This window comes from Plectropomus leopardus, chromosome 8 (assembly GCF_008729295.1).
Source record: "Plectropomus leopardus isolate mb chromosome 8, YSFRI_Pleo_2.0, whole genome shotgun sequence".
Taxonomy (NCBI): Eukaryota; Metazoa; Chordata; class Actinopteri; order Perciformes; family Serranidae; genus Plectropomus; species Plectropomus leopardus.
In genome coordinates this window covers 24,767,804-24,786,563 of record NC_056470.1, presented here as the reverse complement: position 1 = coordinate 24,786,563, position 18,760 = coordinate 24,767,804, and the positions used below count along the sequence as shown (strand labels likewise).

The 18,760-nt window shown below is 39.8% G+C and overlaps 1 protein-coding gene across 1 annotated transcript; it reads right to left on the bottom strand.

Annotated features, from left to right (window-relative positions):
- Window positions 1-6,297: 6,297 nt before the first annotated feature.
- On the bottom strand, window positions 6,298-18,329 carry LOC121946877 (dysbindin-like). The gene is made up of 4 exons (XM_042491684.1): window positions 17,934-18,329; window positions 8,945-9,094; window positions 8,717-8,866; window positions 6,298-7,228 (listed from the first exon to the last, which is right to left on the bottom strand). Exons 1-4 carry the CDS (start codon window positions 17,974-17,976, stop codon window positions 7,203-7,205), a joined length of 369 nt encoding a protein of 122 aa, XP_042347618.1. The 5' UTR covers window positions 17,977-18,329; the 3' UTR covers window positions 6,298-7,202.
- Between the last annotated feature and the right edge of the window lie 431 nt (window positions 18,330-18,760).

Below are 18,760 nucleotides of genomic sequence, written 5' to 3'. Positions count from 1 at the left end.
TGTGCCATGCAGAAAGCACCATGTCTTCCTTGGTCCTTTATTTCCCGTAACCACAAAGAGTCACAGTGTGTCGTGTGCTGTTAGGCAGCAGACAAGTAGGACTCATGGACAGAATCGGGTTTCTGTTTCCACCTGAGGCATCTTGTAGTCAGTCTACACTGAGAAACAGTATTCCCCGGGGGAAATTCATGTGAGCATAGGAGCAGATGCACAACCCTCATAGATCGGTGTGACTCATTCTTCTTTTCAGAAACACAGCATACTTCAACAGGTACACTTGAAGTTACTCTTATTCTCATTACAGCCCACCTCCTTATATTTATATAAAGGCATTCATAAATAAATGACTATATTATGATCTTAAAAACTAAAAATCCCTAACTTATATTTTAATTTGAATTCAGCAGAAAAAGATGCTCTAGTTCTAAAAATAATCTCTGCTAGTCAGTGTGAAATGACACCAACAGTGGGAAAATATAATAAAATAATTAAATTAATTTGTTTTGGCAACTTTTGTGAGAAGTAGTAAAACTCTTGGCAGAAAAATAAGCGGGTAGAGCTGCTCCGTATTGAATTTAACCTCAAGTCACCTCGTGATTCTTTTGTTTTGTCATGCAATTAAATGGCACTAACGACTGGGGTTGTTAAGCCCGGAGACAAAAATTTTTATGGTCTGTTAAGGTGATATATTTACTGCTAGAATAAAGACAGTCTGTTTGTGATGCACCCTTAGTTTCAGATAAATTACATTTGTGTTTAATTAATACAGACCAAACACACTTTCGGGCACACTGCACAATCTGAAACTGATACTGCTGCCTGAAACAGTCCAGGTCTGTCCATTCTTCATGATATTTTTTTGACTTAAGACTTCATTGTCTACAAAAAGGATTGTGGGAAAAGAGTAATCAAGGGCAGGGTTTGGTCTGGTGACACAAATGAAGGGGTGGAAACCAGTTATATTGGTGCTTATAGCATTATTGTTTTTTATTTACTCAAGCTTGTGGAGTTTCTTTGCTGTTTTAAGGATTTAAGTCATAACAGAGTTTTTTTAATCGAGCAGATTATGTCCTCAATGTCACCTATTAACTATTGTTGACTCTCAGCCTATTCGCCAGGAGAAATTGTTGGCATCCTAACTTTCTGCAAACCACACACACACACACACACACACACACACACACACACACACACATATACCACAATAAATTGTAAGTGGTATTATTGCAAGGTGGAAGCGTTATCTAACAGGGTAAAAGGGGGTAAAAAGAACTGGAGTGGTTATAATCTCGGCCACAGAGCAGGTAACATAATGCAGTTTTTACATTGCCAATCCATAAAGTATAATAGACTACTTTTCAAATGTAAACAAGATTTTAGACATATTAAACACACACAAACAACAGTAACAGCAATATTGTCTATATTTGCAAAAATGTCATGCCTGATCAAACTATAATTTGCAAAACACGTGAAAATTGGGTCTCAAGAAACATTAAAGTTTCCCAAAGACATACCTATGCTCTTACAGCAGCCATAAAGTTATGAGTATTTAAAGCTTTGACAGTCTGCGTGCACTCCCGCGGACGGCAATCAGTTTCTGGCAGACGATTACCTTTTGACACAACACCGGCAATAACCAAAATAAAGAACCCCACTTGCAGCCTGACTGCAGCTGTGGACTGAAGTTTGCGTAAACAAAGCCGCCTGTATGTCGCCTTCACTTACCGGGGCCAAGCGTCAGTGGGACGCTCACAGTTCAAGAGTCTCCAAACTCCGCAGGCAATGTGTGAGTCCACTAACCGTCCCAGTTACCATGTTGAAGTACAGCAGCAGATTTCCCTCCAAGCCAGAGGTGCACCCGTGTTTTCCCGGTCACTGGTGACCTGGCGGGTCATTATCCATCCATCCAGCGCGACCAGGTCGTTAGCAAGGTGCTAACAGCTATGCTAGCAGCAGAATTTCCTACAAAGATAACAGTTGCTCGCAGACGCACTTTGCGGCAAGTAAACTTCTAGCTGAATGACAAACTTCTTATGAAGAAGTTTAACTACCACAAGGTAGTAAACTGACTCGCTTTTGAACGCTAGTTGATACATAAAACGAGAAATACACAAGGGTAAGGCAGTTGAATCTCGTCTGTCCTACTCCGACATGTTTTCCATCTTTGCCCCGCCTATTAATGATGATTAACCAATCACAATTTCCGAAACGTGATGTCAGTCTGTATGGACCAATCAGAGGCAAATAAAAATCTACACGAGCACGGCATGGATGTATTATATACGGAAGTCGGGATGAACGCTCAAAACCAAAACAAACCAGATTACTCATAAAGGGAAGCACACATTATTTTTGCAATAGCAATTTTATTGATATTGACATATCTGCTTAAATTAAACATTTACACTCCAGGGATTTACCCAGGGGTTACATTTGGTAAAATGATTTTTTAGCCATTGAACTAACTAATTAATCAAGTTCCAATAAATTACAACAAAGAACACATTACGTTGAGGGACACACAGGACCAAAACAAACAAATAAAAACATAACACATGAAGTTAGTTGGGTTTTTAGTAGATGCTTTAAACAGTCCAAGGATCCAGCAAATCTGATGGGCTGGGAAAGATTGTTCCAGAAGGTAGAGGCTAAAACAGCAAATTCACGATCACCATTTGTTTTGCAATTGGAGCGGGGGATGAAGAAAAGGCCAAGGTTCGAGGATCAGAGTGGTCAAGAAGTAGAATAAGGAACAAAGAGATCAGAAATGTAAATTGTTTGTGTTATTGTTCGCTAGCACATGGTATATATTTTCAGTGTATCATCACATAACAGTTCATATGATAGCCTACCAACTGCACAGAACACTTTGTATAATATCCTGTGATTTAGTGTGGCATGATTGATGTTACACTCTTAACGTAAAGTTACGTAATTTATGTAAACTTAAGGAAGGTGAGTATAGGCAAGTAAAGGTAGTGTGTTTACATGGTTCTGAACACGTCTTCTAGGAAAAGTCCTATGTTTTTTGACCTAACCATCTCCTCAATCTACTTCCTGCTCAGGACTGCTTCCTTCTTTACTCCCAATCAGCACATTTGTCATGTGACTGCAGCCTTTGTAAATACATGGGTTATGCATAAATTTAAGGCTCATTATTACCTGGGATTTGCATGAATTTTGGTGTATAACTACTTGTTGGAAAATGTACAAACAGTGCATGAGAGGATCCTGATATGTATTTGGTTGTGTTGTTTATTTGCTAACTGTCCAGCTAGCATCATAAGTGTCCTGTCTATCTTCCAGCTTCCCTTTTTGAATGATGAATATAATCTGCCATCTGCTTGTATGGAGGGTTATTTCCTCTCATGCAGATGCAAAAATATGCTAATTGGCTGTAGTGTGTGTTGTGTGTGGTTGTGTTGTGGTGTGTTCTGGTGCAACTTTCTAGTTGCACTACTTTCAACAGTCTAGTTCTTTGATGTCGATTTGGCTTGTCTTGCCTGTCTTAATATATTTTGTAAAAAAATAATTTGGCCTGAGGCACATAACATATCAACAGTCACCAAAGCCTATTGTGTTTTTGACTGCCTGTAGGCATGCCACATGAAGAGCTAAGTAGATTTCATGTTGATAAATTACAGTACATATCTCTGTGTTGTCAGATGTTGTTGCAGTAGGAGGCATTTATGAGACACAGTGCTCTCCGGAGTTGAAGGCCAATGGATAAAGGTGGCTTATAGAACATTTCTGTTGAGTTTAGTCCTGCCCAGCACACAGAGGCATGTTAAGTATAAGATCATCACTCACTGGTCTGCAAAGAGACTATGTGCAAGCTCTTTGCCAAGAAGGAAATAAAGACAAACACTGTGTCAGAGTGAACATCAAAAGCAAACCAAGTGGGATGCAGTGCAGCGTCTTGTAGCTTGACAGTACAGACAAACAGCTCAACACTAGCTTTGCCATAATAGAGGGCACATGAACAAGCCAAAGAATGCAATACCATCAAAGAAAGTGGAGTTGGGACAAGTGAGTGTAAACTACAGGTAAACTTGTAAAACTAGAAAAACCAGAAAGCTTAATGCATAGAGGGGAGAAAAACAATAGATGTATGACAGTATAAGTGAGTGCTTTAAATTGCCGTGAAAATTACACAAGATTTACCTTGTGGGAAAATTCTAATCTCTCTTGCACACTATCATACCAGTGAGCACAATGTTGGGCATTGATGTACCTCTCTTGATATTTGTGATACAGAGTTTACCTGTCACCTTTTCAGGGTGAAAACTTTTAAAGGTTATGGATCACGTAAAAATATAGAAACAGGTTTGGCTTGCTGTAATCATCCCTCCTGTTCACACTGGCTCTGAAGTGATGCCTTCCTAAAGTGATTTCAAAGTTTTAAAGTCTTTTCATGGCTTTCTTTAAAAGCAATTGTCATCTGGTATTCCCTCTTATTGTACAGTATGAACAGAAGGAAAGACTACAGCAAGCAAAAACATGATGAGCTAGCCTTCAGTACACAGTATAGAGACCTATTGTTTAAAATATTTTCTCTGCTACCTTTCCATCAGACAGCTATTTCGGATTTGCAACTGAAGCCACTGTATCTCTCTTTAAAGCCAGACATTGGACGCAGCTGCTGGTCTACTAGTGCTTATATCAGTTAGTTTGTTTGTGTTACTGTGTGCCTTTGGTTTTTAAAAGGGTTAGCTGGGATTCACCAAAGTCACTCAATAATACAACCAAACTTACTGATTTAGGCAGCAGTAGACCAGAGTTAGTATGTATTTTAGGATTATGCATCCTCCACAGTTAGTTTGAGACTCTATGTCTACCTCAAGTAAAGAGCTACCCATTTATAGTGAAGTCTTAGTGCCTGTAAGTTGACCATAAATACCTGAGATGTACCAGTGCCAGCAAATTTAGTAACACAAACACATTCCTTACTTCTCAGAAGAACCTTAATTCCTGATATGTTAGAATTGATCCCAATCATCTACGTCATGACGACTGCATAAATACCACTGTGTTTTCTCTGGCCACTTGCATGTTTCCCTCAAAAGATTAGAGCCATCCCTTTAGATTTCTGCTGAAGAAGGTGGAGAAAAACCCAATACAGGCAAACATACAGTAATTTCAGCAGTTTCAACCTCAATTTTTATTGAGTTTATAGCAAGATCTTCAAATGGGGGAGAGAGACACGTCATGATTAACACTGTAAAAAGGTTGTTTTGAAAGTAGCTTTCGGTTCAACCAGAGGAATACCTGTTTAATTGTCTTAATTACCACCTACACCTTCACACATACACCTTTGCGCGCGCACACACACACACACACACACACACACACACACACACACACACACACACACACACACAGTGCAGATACAAACGACTCTTTGTGAACTGAATCATTCTCCCACCACAAGTTCAAACTCCCAATTGTGGAGGAGGCATCACCTGCATAGTTTCAGTAACGCAACGCTCTGTTGGTACATAATTGAAAACACATAAGGTAGTCACTAACAAGAACAAAATGGCATGCATTTACAAACACAGTTCCATAGTTTGCGCATGCACATGGCAATAGATTCATGATGATGTGAAAGGTTTATGTTTAAACTGCATCATTTCTTCTTTGAACTCAGTCTAGTCACATCACACCTTAATCCATGCAGTCACAGAGCTGTCAGTCTGAAGCCTTAACATTTTAATTCTCACTCTGAGGTCTGGTAACTCCAATGACAGGGAATGCTATCTACTGTAATCTAAGTTTAGGAGCCAGATGCATAAAACACAGAGTACATTCACGACTACAACTGTATATATGCACATAGGAAGAAATTGCCTATGCATTTTTGCAGCAGATTTATTACACAGTGAATAGGCCTGATTCAGCTGTATAAATCTCGATTATTGTGGTGGTGGGTGCATGTCCATTGGCCTCATTGCCACACCCACAGTGAGCCAAAAAAAGGATGCTGAAACACTCCTGAACAACCGTTTGCATATCAATACTTGTGCTCACTCCACCACTTGTTAGATCTGACGATAAGGATACGGTACATCAAGTGCAATGTTACCGAAACATGGGCAAAGTTCTCCAACAGTGTCATTGTAGCAAATTTTAGCAACCAAACCACTAATGTTCTGGCAAACCATCATCATTGCAAAATCTTAGTCATTATTATTAAAAACTGTAGGAAAATCAATGATTTAGTGTTCATGTTGAAAAAGACTGTATAAAGTGCTTCACAGGATAAAATAAAATGTTTACAAAATGGGAGAAAAAAGCAATTAAATAGTGATTAAATTTGTCACTCGTATAATTTAAAATTAATTTCACAAATGCACCTTCAATTGACATTTTACAGAACGACCTGCAGCCTGCAAAATAATGGCACAATCAGCAAAGTGTCTAACAACCTTAAACAATGCTATCTGTCTCACTAATATTTAATTTCAGCCTTATCATATCACCCACAGCTATCTCAGCTAAAAGTGTCTGTATGCCTGTTTTGAACAATTTTTATTACACATTGTTCCTTTATAAATACCCCTTTATGCGTGTGAAAAGGTGTACGCATGGTTTTTGTGTGTACTTTTTATGCATCTGGCCCAAGGTGTTGGTGCCATAAGAACTGGATTGAATCATATTATTTGCATATAAATGTAAAGACACTTCAGACACCACTGCTAAGAGTTTCAACAGAGGATTAAATAAGAGTGTTACTTACGAGGAAAAATAGATTTTAAGTTGTCAAGAAAAATCCAATGATCTCAGGGAAACATTCAAAAGACGCAGAAAATCATAGCTAGGTCAACCATGCTGGGGGGGGGGGGTTGCAAATGTCGAGAGAAAAGACATATCTCAGACTCTATTTTTATACTGTCAGTGTTTCTCTACAGAGATTGAAATTCAGTCTTTATGGCGATTTACTTGCAAGGCATCTTTCCTCCTCGTCTTCCTCCTCTGTCTCTTCATCCCTGGTGTGGGGAACAGAGGTCAGCAGCAGAGTGTCGGCGTGGACCTCTTCATCATCTGACTGGATCACGGGTGTGTCAGCTCCACCCCCGCTGGTTTCACTGGAACCCGATGATGTAGATGACATGCGAGACTTTGAGACGCGCTGAACTTCGTCTTGCCGTTTCAAAGGTGCGCGGTCCCTGTAGACAACCTCAGCCTCTTCATCCTCCTCATCCTCTTTCCTCTTCCTCACCCTCTGTGAACAGACGCTGTTTGGTTAGAACATGCCTGTGTCTGATCTGTCAGTGCTTTCAGCGCCGTGCACCACACCTTCATCACCAGATGGTTCTCAGATAATATTCCTGTGAAATTCATAGGGGTGGCTCACCCTAACTACATTCATTGGTAATAATAAAATAATCACTGCATGGAAAGACAATTAAAGCTGAAATTAATTGTAGAGACTGCTGAGAAGGTGCAGGCTCCCCTCATTAAAGTTTGCAATGTTGTTTTGCTGCTGACTCTTAGGTATTAATAATAATTAATTAATTAATTAATTAATTAATTAATTAATTAATAATTTAGAGTTTTGAAAACTACAAATGACTCATCTACCTGTGATGGAAAAAAACAAACAACTGTTTTCAGTTAAAAAAAAATGTTGGTGCTGAATGGTCAAAACCACAACTGCACATCACAGAAACTTAACACCCTCCTGACATATGGTGAAATCAAATTAGACGGTAATAAAACGATGCATGAACATGCTCCCATAAACTGTTTTAGCATACATGTGAGGCAGCTTGTGGTACAATTGTAAAAAAAAAAAAAAAAGTAGGCTATATTTAGGAAACTGTTAATGTATTTATGACAAATATTTTGGGAGATGAAATCCCAAATACTGTATCTTACTTGTGGTGTATCTTAGAAACATTTAAGGTGCTGTGATCAGAGAAAGACATCAACTTTACTAAAGTTTTACTTGCAGCAAGTAAGAAAGCCGTTACCAGAGAGTGGCTTCATGTAAGCTCTCCAAAACAATGGCTGGAAATTTTCCAAGACATTTTTGTTGTGGAAAAGCTGACACACCTTTAAAGCAACAAAGGTAATACATTTAAAAAGCACTTGGCAAAATGGAACATTTCTATGACAAATGACACAACTAAATAATAAAGTAGGATATAAATGTAGTATTAGTATTTAAATATTTCCAGACAACCAATGACTGTTACTTTATACTTTTTTAATTTAGTTTGTGTGTCTTATTTTATTATTTTTTCAAGTAGATTTTGCTGTGCTGCCCTGTATGTATTTCTATGAAAATTCACAAATATGCATGTTCTAAATATTAAAGAGGCTGGTCTCTAAAGAACCTTTTCTTTATCATCATTTTTAAATGAGGAAGTTTTTCCCCATAAAAGCCACTTAAAAAAAGTTTACGCTTACGTACACATAAAATTCCAAATTAATCATACCTACTGTTACAATAAAGCACAAAATTTTAAATAAAATAGAAACAAACTGTTCCAGTAATAATATGTACAACCTTGTTTGGTTCCAAAGACAAAACATTTTTCATCTATGAAGTGAAAATTAGTCAGAAATTTTGAAATTCTTGGTTGTGGTTATTTTTTGACATGTAAGTTTCCTGCTTTTGTAAAATCTACCTTTAAAAGTTGATTACATTGTTAACTTTAGGAAAGTAAAGAGTGATTTGGTTGATTTTCAGAGGCCATCTGTGCACCTGGTAGCGGAGATGCCAGTGCGCCCTCTTCTGCTCCTGAGCCTGAGTTGAGGAACACATCGAGGGCCTCCTGGTCAGAGATGTCCATCAGGTCCATCTGCTCCAGGACGTCCACGTTCACCTCCATAGAGGAGATACTTCCCATGGGGGCTGCACATACAGGCAGATACAGCATAAATAAACACTGTTTATATCAAAGTGATATAGAATTTGAATCTCAACACTTACGTTTCCTGCAGTCGACCTGCAGGTGAGCAGAAGGCAAGTAGTTGTCCACGTCATGGTGGTAGACCTCTTCAAAAAAGCGCTGTCTCTCTTTTAACTTCAGGTGCTGCGCAGAATCATTGTCCAACATCCGTTGAGATATGTCTGTCTCAGCTGAGCACCCATACCAGACAGACAAAAAAAATCACATAAAAAACATTAATTTCATTTGTCTTTTTATGCATTATTGTCTCAAAATTCAATATTGGCAAAGAAGGCAAATACAAGTGCTATGTTACAAAAGACATATTAGACGCTGTCCAGAATAATCATTAACAAAGTAATCAGCAGAAGCTATCAATGTCAAATACTTTACTGTCTTTATTTCCTTACTTTCCAGTGTGTTAAAAAGTGGAAAAATAGAATATAATATGAATGGTACATAGGCTATGTGGTGTCATTTGTAATAGTTTTTTTGAGGTGTCAGTATATCCAAAGAAAGTCATAAAAAAAATCATCAAAATGTCACAAAAAAGTCAAACTATAATATATCATTAACATGTTATAAAATATGTCAATGTTGTCATGGTATGCCATAAAAAATCATTAAAAAGTCATAGTATAGTATATCATGAAAGCAAATTTGCAGCTTTTAATGTAATAATTCCTCAAGTTCATAAATTTCCCACAAATGTAATAGTAGTTGCCTACTACATGAGGTTATAAAACTTGCCGGTTTAGATTTTTAAGGGCTTATCATTGTGCATAGAGGGCAGGGCTGCTTTGAGTGAGGTTGTTTGTTTGGCGTGCTGTGTGGCATGACCACAGACTGAGTCAGATCCACACCTCTATCCTCCACCCTCTCCTCAAAATCTATTGTCTTATGGCTTAAAAAAAAGAGAAAAGAAAAAAAAAAAGATGGTCACTGCCGAAATGCCAAACTCGAGGTCTCAAAACAGGAGACCACAAACAAATGAGTGACATGACAGTAGCCATGTCCATTATTTTACATGGTTTTGTCACAGAAGGTGTACGTTTAAAATGGTTCCCCTGGCTGCATCCCCTCCTGTCCTCCTTCATGTTAAATAGGTGATTACAGCCCTGCGTTGCATGTTATTCCCTGTCTATCTGTAATCTCTCTACTGTCCAGTATCAATAAAGCCATATGGTGCATAAAAAGGCTTGAAAAAGAAAATCTATGACTTTAACTAGTGACATTTCACAGAATGTGCCAGGAAAGCTGTAACCAGAACTGCCAGTGGGTTTGGTTTCTCAACCACAGGTACAGTATCTCAAGAATCTTGTGATGCTAATGTAGATTTATGGCATGTCTAACAAGCCATCTCACATCATAAGCTACTGGCTTTTACTTTATTTTTGCCAAACCTCATCGATCATCAGAAAGAAAAGGAGTTGACAGATTTATTTGTACAATCAGATAAGCGCTTTTGTTGAGTTTATATACAAGAAGTTTTTTTATACTGTTCATCTCAAAATTTGTTATTTCTCTCATAAAATTAGTCTGACCTCTAGTGGTCATGATCAAACATGCACGCAGTCTGAAAATTAGTTCAGCATATGAGGAATTGTACTGATGGCATTACATTAGCTGCCTGTTATCTGCATAAATATCAACTGAAACTATATTGAAGTTATCGTTTCTGCAACACATGCATGCATGTATGTGGAGATGCATCTAACTACAACTTTTAGTATCTCTGGTTCACAGTGTGCCAAAGCAATGGGTGTTCTGAAAGAGTGGCTTCTGATTGGCCTTCAGGGTGCTGGCATTAGTTTGTAATGTGTGTGCTATCAGCATGTCTCTTACTCAAATACTATTTGAGTGAGAGGCAGGTAGATAATCTTTCCTTGGTGGTTGCAGACAGGCAGAAAGGGAACAGAAAAGTAAGAGTCATCCGTTGCAAGTCTCTGAACATCCCCTTGCTTGCAGCATGTGACATTACTGGCACATTTTATTTTAATGCATGATGCTACAGACATGTTATAAAAAACAAGAGAGCATCTGTCCTTAGGTCTACCTCTAGCATTGACCTCTGCCATGCTGACCAGCTGTGGTTGTGTAACCGTGCTGCATCCTCCTCCGTACACACTGTGCCTTCTCCCACTGGGCTCCATGAGCTGACACTTTGACTCATGTCACCAGTGTTTCGTTTGTGTGTATATGTGTGTGTGTGTTTATGAACACAGTGCGTGCATGTTCACATAACTGTATGAGTGTGCGCTTATGCATTCATGCTCGTGTTTGCATGCATTCGGTTTATGCTTATTTTGTCACCCACTGTTTAACATGCGTATCAAGCTTCCATGACTAACATGTTTACATGATGGCAGCAGATGGAGCCAGCATGCACAGTGACAACATCCAATGTATTTTGTCTACAGATCTTTTGAGTGTTACCTTTGTCCTGTTTGAAAACAAGCATGTAACCCAGCCACACTCTTCAGACAGCATCCTCTCTGAAGATTTACAACTTTCAATCTGTCAGTCACTCTGCCGCGGCCCTGGAGGGGCGTGTGTCCACTACCATGCACTAGTAACAGCCTTTTATTCTGTCATTGGAGGCAAGAGACCACTCTGCAGGCTTTAAGCTCAGCTGGTGAACTAACTGGGAACACAGTCAAATAAATAAAGCGTACACTGTTGTTAAATATAAACAAGTGTCCAGACATGAATGTAAATAACGTGATGTATATCTAACTGGAGAAAGTTGATTAAATGGAACATGCTGAGATGTATCTTAATGTGGGTGGGTACTGGTATTTGTCAGACCTGAGCTATATTGGAGGATTTTTCTGTATCTAATATCTAAAATGACAACTTATTGCAATCCCACTTTGCATTAAAATTTTTGAGACAAGCAACCAATTCAGTCTTGTTCAAAAAGATTATTTTTGTTATTATTATTATTATGCTTTGGGATAATTACATTAAAAACTACATATCTGTATTATGTTTGTGGTTTCTTATGTTTGCGGACTGTTATTACGTTGGCAGGTGTTATACATGACACTGTCTCCACTGCCCTGGCCGTGTCCCATCAGTCCAGCAAGACAGCACAACAGTGAATGGGTGACCATTTTCTTGCATGGCATTTCTGATCAGTGTATGTCATCATATTCAAGAGACATATTTTTTTTAGGGAGACACTTGGCCTCAACATGCCAACCTGCCAAAACCCCCTACCATGCCACAGCACCCACCTGCCAGTGTCTATGATCATTAAGCAGTTACTGTGTGGAGGCAGTGGGCCGCATGAGACAAACCAGTTACTACAGGCTGTTACAGCAATGATGAGGTCTCTGATGATGAGGATGACGATGATGAAACTACACAGCTTACGTAAACCTCAACTGTGCCTCCTGGCTTTATGGGACACTCTTTCTCTCTGACTCCATTTCTCTATCTCTCTGTGTCTTTGTCTCCTTTCGAAATCAAATTTTGCTACTGAAGTTGCCAGTGGACATGCCCATCCCACGCACAAGCTCAGCTGTATGTCTCCATCTGTCTGCCCCAGCGTGGGAGAAAAAAAACATGTATGTAAAAGGCTGACTCATTCAAATAACCCGAGTTTTCCAGCACCCTGCTGTGGAAGACATGTAGGAGGTCTCCATGCAAATTGGATAAGGTTATATTACTACCGTTGCTCTGCATAGGACCCAGATGGTGTTCATAGCCTCCAAGGGGGAATCCCTTGCTTTTGACAGGGGTTATTAACCACCAGTGATCCATTTGTAGCTGCTTGGCTCATCAAGTATTTTTGCCACTTTCAATCATATAGAAGTTCAAGTCTCTCACAGGCAAGCAAGAGGGAAAAAAGAACCCATCGTCAGGAAATGAGCAATCGTTGCATAATGAATAACAGTGGGCATGAACCCTGACTTACAGTAAATTCAAGACAAGTTTGTGCAAGCGCAAATTCTGATGAAACGGTGTTAAACGACGCAACCCATTCAGTTTTTCAGCTGCTGCTCTACCCTTATCTAGACTATGCAATACAGTTCACATGGAAAAGATTTACTGTAGGTGGGTCAAGGAAAACAGCACAGCTGTGATGGCTGACTGTTGCTTTGTTAGGGAAGTGTTGGCCTCAGGATATTAACAGACAAAGCTTATAAAAGAGTAAATAAAAAAAATCAGGAGGGGAAAAAAGGAGAGGAGAGGAAGCTTCACATTTTCTGTTTCCACACTGATTTACCAAATTTTTTGTATATCTGTGACTGCTGACACTACACTAAAACACACCATGGCTTTGCTACAACCACTGAAGGACAGTAAAAACAATATTATTTGAAAAGAAACCTGCAGAATTAATAATTTAGTATGACTGCTCTGTGCAGAAAGTGACCCCGGCAGTGTCTTACATCTCAAACTTATTCTGTTGATGACTGCCCCCAGGACACAGTAGCAGTGTTGTAACTCTCACTACTTCATATCAGGCTCCAGGAAGTACAGGTACAGCCTCAGTTCAGGGGCTATAACTCCTCAAAAGTCAGAGCCTGCAGTACAAAACTGAAGGCTTCTGTGTTGAACCTGCACATCCTCCCCTAATGAGATTGTGATGTTTTACCATAGCGTCAGACATGTGATGAACTCTCATTAAAAAACAAGTGCTTTTGAACATGGCTGGACTGCCCCAAAATGTTGTTAAAAAACTCAGCTTGGTCGCTACAAATACAGCTGAACATGTTCTAATCTCCCATTAAACTCATCTGCTTTTTTATAAACAAAGTTGGATTTGGTCTGAACTCTGGATAAAAAACACTAATTTTGTCTCTAGTAGCGGCCTGCTGATATCTCTGGCTTTATAGTCCTCTTGCCTAGGTGTCATGCCGTCCACCGTCCCCTTCTCCCTACAATAAGTAACTCAGTATATGTACATGTAATCTGAACTCCATCATACATATAAAACATACAAATGGAACCTCCTTGGTTTGCAGAAAATTATAATGCCAACATTGTATTTTGGCAATTGGGCTGTTTTTTGGTTGCAAAACCTACAAAAAAGACACCAGGGTTTAGCAAACTGTCAATTTCATTGTACAAAAGGCTAATGTTAGGGTACCTTCAGCCTCAGACAGACTGAAGCATATGGTGTGCATGCATGTTACTCACTGACTCCTTAAATATAAAGTCTACCCAGCTGGCAAATTTTGGTTCTAAAAACATTCTGAGAATGGTAAAATGCAACCACTGAATGTTTCAGTAACATTTTCAGTAGGAGGTTTTCTTTACGTTCCTAGAACGCTCTTCTTTAAGTTCGGCAACATTCTCTATAAACATAATTTTTATTATATTTTTAATTGTTAATATAGCACATTACATTGCATTTCCATCTAAAAAGCTCTGTAATCTCAGTCCTCAATAGCATTTTTTTGAATGTTGCTTTGAAAATGTTCTTTCTTTGCTCTCATGCAACATTGTGGGACTGTTTATAAAAGAGCATTCTATGATCTGTCACCTTTCAACAGCACCAAAACATCCTCAGAAAGTTCCAGTTAAAACGTAATGTGAACATTATTTGAAAGGAGCATTATTTGAAATGATAAACATCTTTAAAATGCTCTTTGAACATTGGATTAAAATGTTTTCTTTAAAGCATTATTGCAGCATATAGGTAACATTAGCCAATGTTGTGGGAATGCTCCCTGCTAGCTGAGTACTTCCAAGAAATTGGGAAATACAAGCGGCACATTTCAGAAAAATTCCAATAGCTGACTCATTTTTCAGATGCCACTGAGAGAGCAGAAGAGGCTGAAAAGGCAAAGCCATGTTAACCTGTTTTACATGCTAATTTCTGAGATGCAGTGTAACACAGTTCATACTGAACTCTATAGCTCTTTCACCATCTCACGCCATTATTTGGAAATAATGTTAGAAACAAGCCTTCACTCTGGCCTGATATAGAAAGTCAAATCTTTTAGGCCACTAAGCGAGTTAAGCTTTACAGTATTATAAGCGCTACCCTCTGAAATTCCATAACACTTGTGATCTGTCACAGGACCTATGCCCCCTACCCAGAAATCCCTGCTTCATCTCAGCCCACACTGAACCATAATTACCTAGGGCTTACTGTTACATAATGTTGATACAATCCTTCAACTGCACACCCAACAACACTGGACTCCTACTGCATTGTAGTGCATGATTACCCAGCCTGGGTTGTGTGTGAACGCATGTAGGATGTCTGAGTTGGCTGAGTCTGTAGGAAAGGAAGGAAGGAAGAAAGAAGTTAGTGAAAGAAAGTAGAAAGCTGTGTTATGCAATCTGAGCCTACTGTGCATTATTCCCGGTATAAAGTAGCTGTAGTGTCAGTGATTTGAGGCAAAGAGCTTTAGTGGGTCTGCTTGCCTCAGCTAAGTCTCATACTGATGAAAACAAGGGTGCAGCGGCAGCATGCATTTTGTTGTGTGTCGAGGCAAACACACACTGAATAGAAAGAATTTCTCTAGCTTTAGAACAGCAAGAAAGGCCCTTTTTCTTGTTTCTTTATCCTCTTTCTCAACCATCCAGATTCTTTTTCTCCTTCAGATGTTTTCACTCTTGCATAGCTGTCGTTTAAATCACCAGTTCTTTATGTCTAGGAATCTACGACAAGATGCAGAGGTGTGTGTAGTGTTTCAGAGGGGGTGGGGTGTGGGTGTGGGTGGCCCAGGGCCAGAGGTGACAGTTGAGCTGAAGCACATGATTTTTTTCATCCGTCTGATTATTCTTCCACGGTCTGATCCTTTTGCCACTCTCACTGCTCTGCTCCCAATAATCACACTGCTAATCTTTATATTCCCCTTTCAAATATAACAAATCACACATCGGCCTCTCAGGTTGTTTTATTTTGCCCCAGTGTGCAATGTGCATTTGTTTCTCGCAACCTTATCGGCATCTTTTCTTTGATGAAAACATTGAGCTCTGAAGGCATGCGTCATTAGCCACTCTGTGTCATTCTAATGGTGCAGTCATACATTAAGAGTCCTGGGAACTGCACAGGGAGAAGTGAACAAATGCTGCTATTGAACCATAGAGTCACATGGTGAAGCATTCAGTCCCCCTGTGGCAACTTGAAAGAAATCCCATGATCATCTTTCTGTTTTCAGTGAACAGGCAGACTGGGTGTTTGTGTGTACGAGAGCTACAGTAGTAAAGCAGTTGCACTGCATGGCCAGTTACATTTGACAGCCAATCCATCTCAAACTCCACCCCTCTTCTCCTGCAGCTCCTGATTCCCCCCGGGGGCCGACAATGGTGTCTCCGGCTCTCAGCAATATACAGCCACATCATCTTTAGGTATTACTGCTATTATTTACCCAGCCGTTCTCCTCTGCTGGCCTCGTGGCCACAGCAGTCCATCAAGCATAAATCATTTATGAGTGAGATCACTGCACCACAACAGCAACCTCCCCCGCCATGCATCCCCACTCCCCTCGCCGCCCTCACACACGTATCCATAAACACACTGCCATGTAGTAGAAAGTGTATCCAGACTGCTCATTTATGATACCACCTCCTCCACCGCAACAGTCATCATCGTGGCACTACATCATACTGCATGAAGCCAGCCCAGGCTAGAAGTAAATGTTTGTACATTTCTGCAAACCATGTTACATTTGTACATTTTATACATATCATATCAATGTTTTTAAAGTGCTCTACTTCCACATCTTAATGAATGGACAAAACCAGGTATTTTAAACCAAAAACTTATATTTTCCCTCACCATAACCAAGTGGTTTTTATGCTTAAACATAACGAAAGTTAACTACAGCTTTGTCAGAACACAAAGGCATGTTATATATCTGGTTTGCAGAAATGCACAATGCCAACATTCGTTCTGGCAATTGGTTTAAAGAAGCTCCACCACCAAATACTCTACATGAAGGCATCATCTAAACCAAGTCTCCATCAATACTTCACTCTCGTCTTCAGGTTCCTCAGATCCCAGTGCTGTGATTATGTCTTGAACCTTGTCTGACCACCTGCTCCGTAAGTGTCTGATCAGATTGTGTATTCCCAGGCCGACCTCCCATTCCCATTCCCAAAGCCATTAAGGCACTTCACTCGGGGCTAAATGCAAGGATGACCTCCAGCCGTGCTCTCGATTTAGGCCAGTCATAACAGGGGCTTTCAGTAGTCTCCACAGAGCTCTGCCATGAGTCTGCACACATTAACAAACACTGACACAGAAAGTAGAAAGGGAAAATACCAGATCATTCTCTTGACACTGAGAGGAAACCGCTCATGTGAGGTTCGGTTAGAGAGCAAGATCTCTCTGGCAAGCAGGTAGCAGTTAGCCTGTCTTCCCTGTTTCTATATAAAGACCTGCTTCCTGTAGCTTAGTGGGACTCTAAGAAGTAGTTGTTACGCTTCACTGTGATTACACCCCATCGGCATCAACAGTGCACCACCAACAAGGCTGTCAGGCTAATTTAGTTAAAAAGAGAAGGCTTTTAATAGTACTTTGAACAGTTAGATTCTGCTTATAAAGCTTAGTTCAATGCTGGACCAAGATGTAAAAAGATAAACTGAGCATCAGTAATAATATAATGAGCTAACAAGGCATGGTTATCAGTAAAATACCAAATTATGAGAAAATTATGTAACAGCTATACAGACCGATATACACACTGTGTTTAACATAAAGTATGGCTAATACTGACCTCTTTTCATATTAAAGAACTAATTAATGCCAAAGTAAATATTTATCGTAAACTGTGTTGTTAGTAGATGTAGAGCTAAACCCATTGCGGGGAATTAGTCCTTTTGAACAATTTTATAATAAAGCTTTCCTTTACCAGGATATGCAAACATGTCCTAAGGGATTGCACTGTATAACAAATATAACAAAGTATAACAAGTATAACAAAGACTAAAAAAAGAGCGTACAAAGTGTTAAATACAACAGTAAAGCAGGGTAAAATCTCTGTAAGTTGGAATATTACTGTACAGTAGTGCAAGTCTTCAGCTCCATTTCTGTTTACTTATCCTCTGTTAGTTACTTACATGCCAGGCGCTTGTTGTGGTTGGTTGACCCCGTCGACGACATGATCCAGTGGATGTGGGACTGTTGAAGAGAGCGTTTTGCCTTTGAGTGTGTGTGGATTTTTCTCTTCCCCCCTCCTGTCAAGCCTCCAGGACAGGATGCTGGTGTGTGTAGTGGCTGGTCATCTAGTCATTGCATCTCTTCACTTTGGCACCAAGACTGTCAAAGATTCACAGTTACACTTATCTCCCTCCCCCCTTCTCTTCTCTTTCTTCTTCTACTCTGCTCTGCCTTTTTACTGTGTTCGCTGTCTCCCCCGTCTCCCCCGCCCCCCTTTCTGATCGCCTTCTTTCGAGGTTTTCCCTCTCACTGCTTCACACCCTCATCTCGGCTGCCTCTCTGCGTCTCACACACACGCGCGGTCTTGCTCTCTCTGTCAGACAGGCTCAGTAGGGTTGTAGGGAGCTGTGCAGCTTAGGGACGGAGGGGAGAGTGATAGTGGGCTACGGCATTGTGGCCTGTACCAACTGGTGACAACAAGGGGGTCAACAGGATCAGGAAGTGTACAGGCTTTTTACATAATACTGAGGAATATACCAGGATTAACCCCCTCCCGTCTCAGCCAGCAGTGCTATGCTTAACAATTTTTTTATTTATTATTCACTTTGTTGTAGTATGAAAGCTTTATAAGTGAACTGTGATAATAGAAGAGGCACTGCATATTAATAATCACCTTGGTCTCTCTCAGCATGAAAAAACTAATATTTGACTCAAGGTTACATGCAAGAAAATCTATGTAATGTTATGTAATGATGTGTTACATCATCTCATATTTTGTTGATTGATT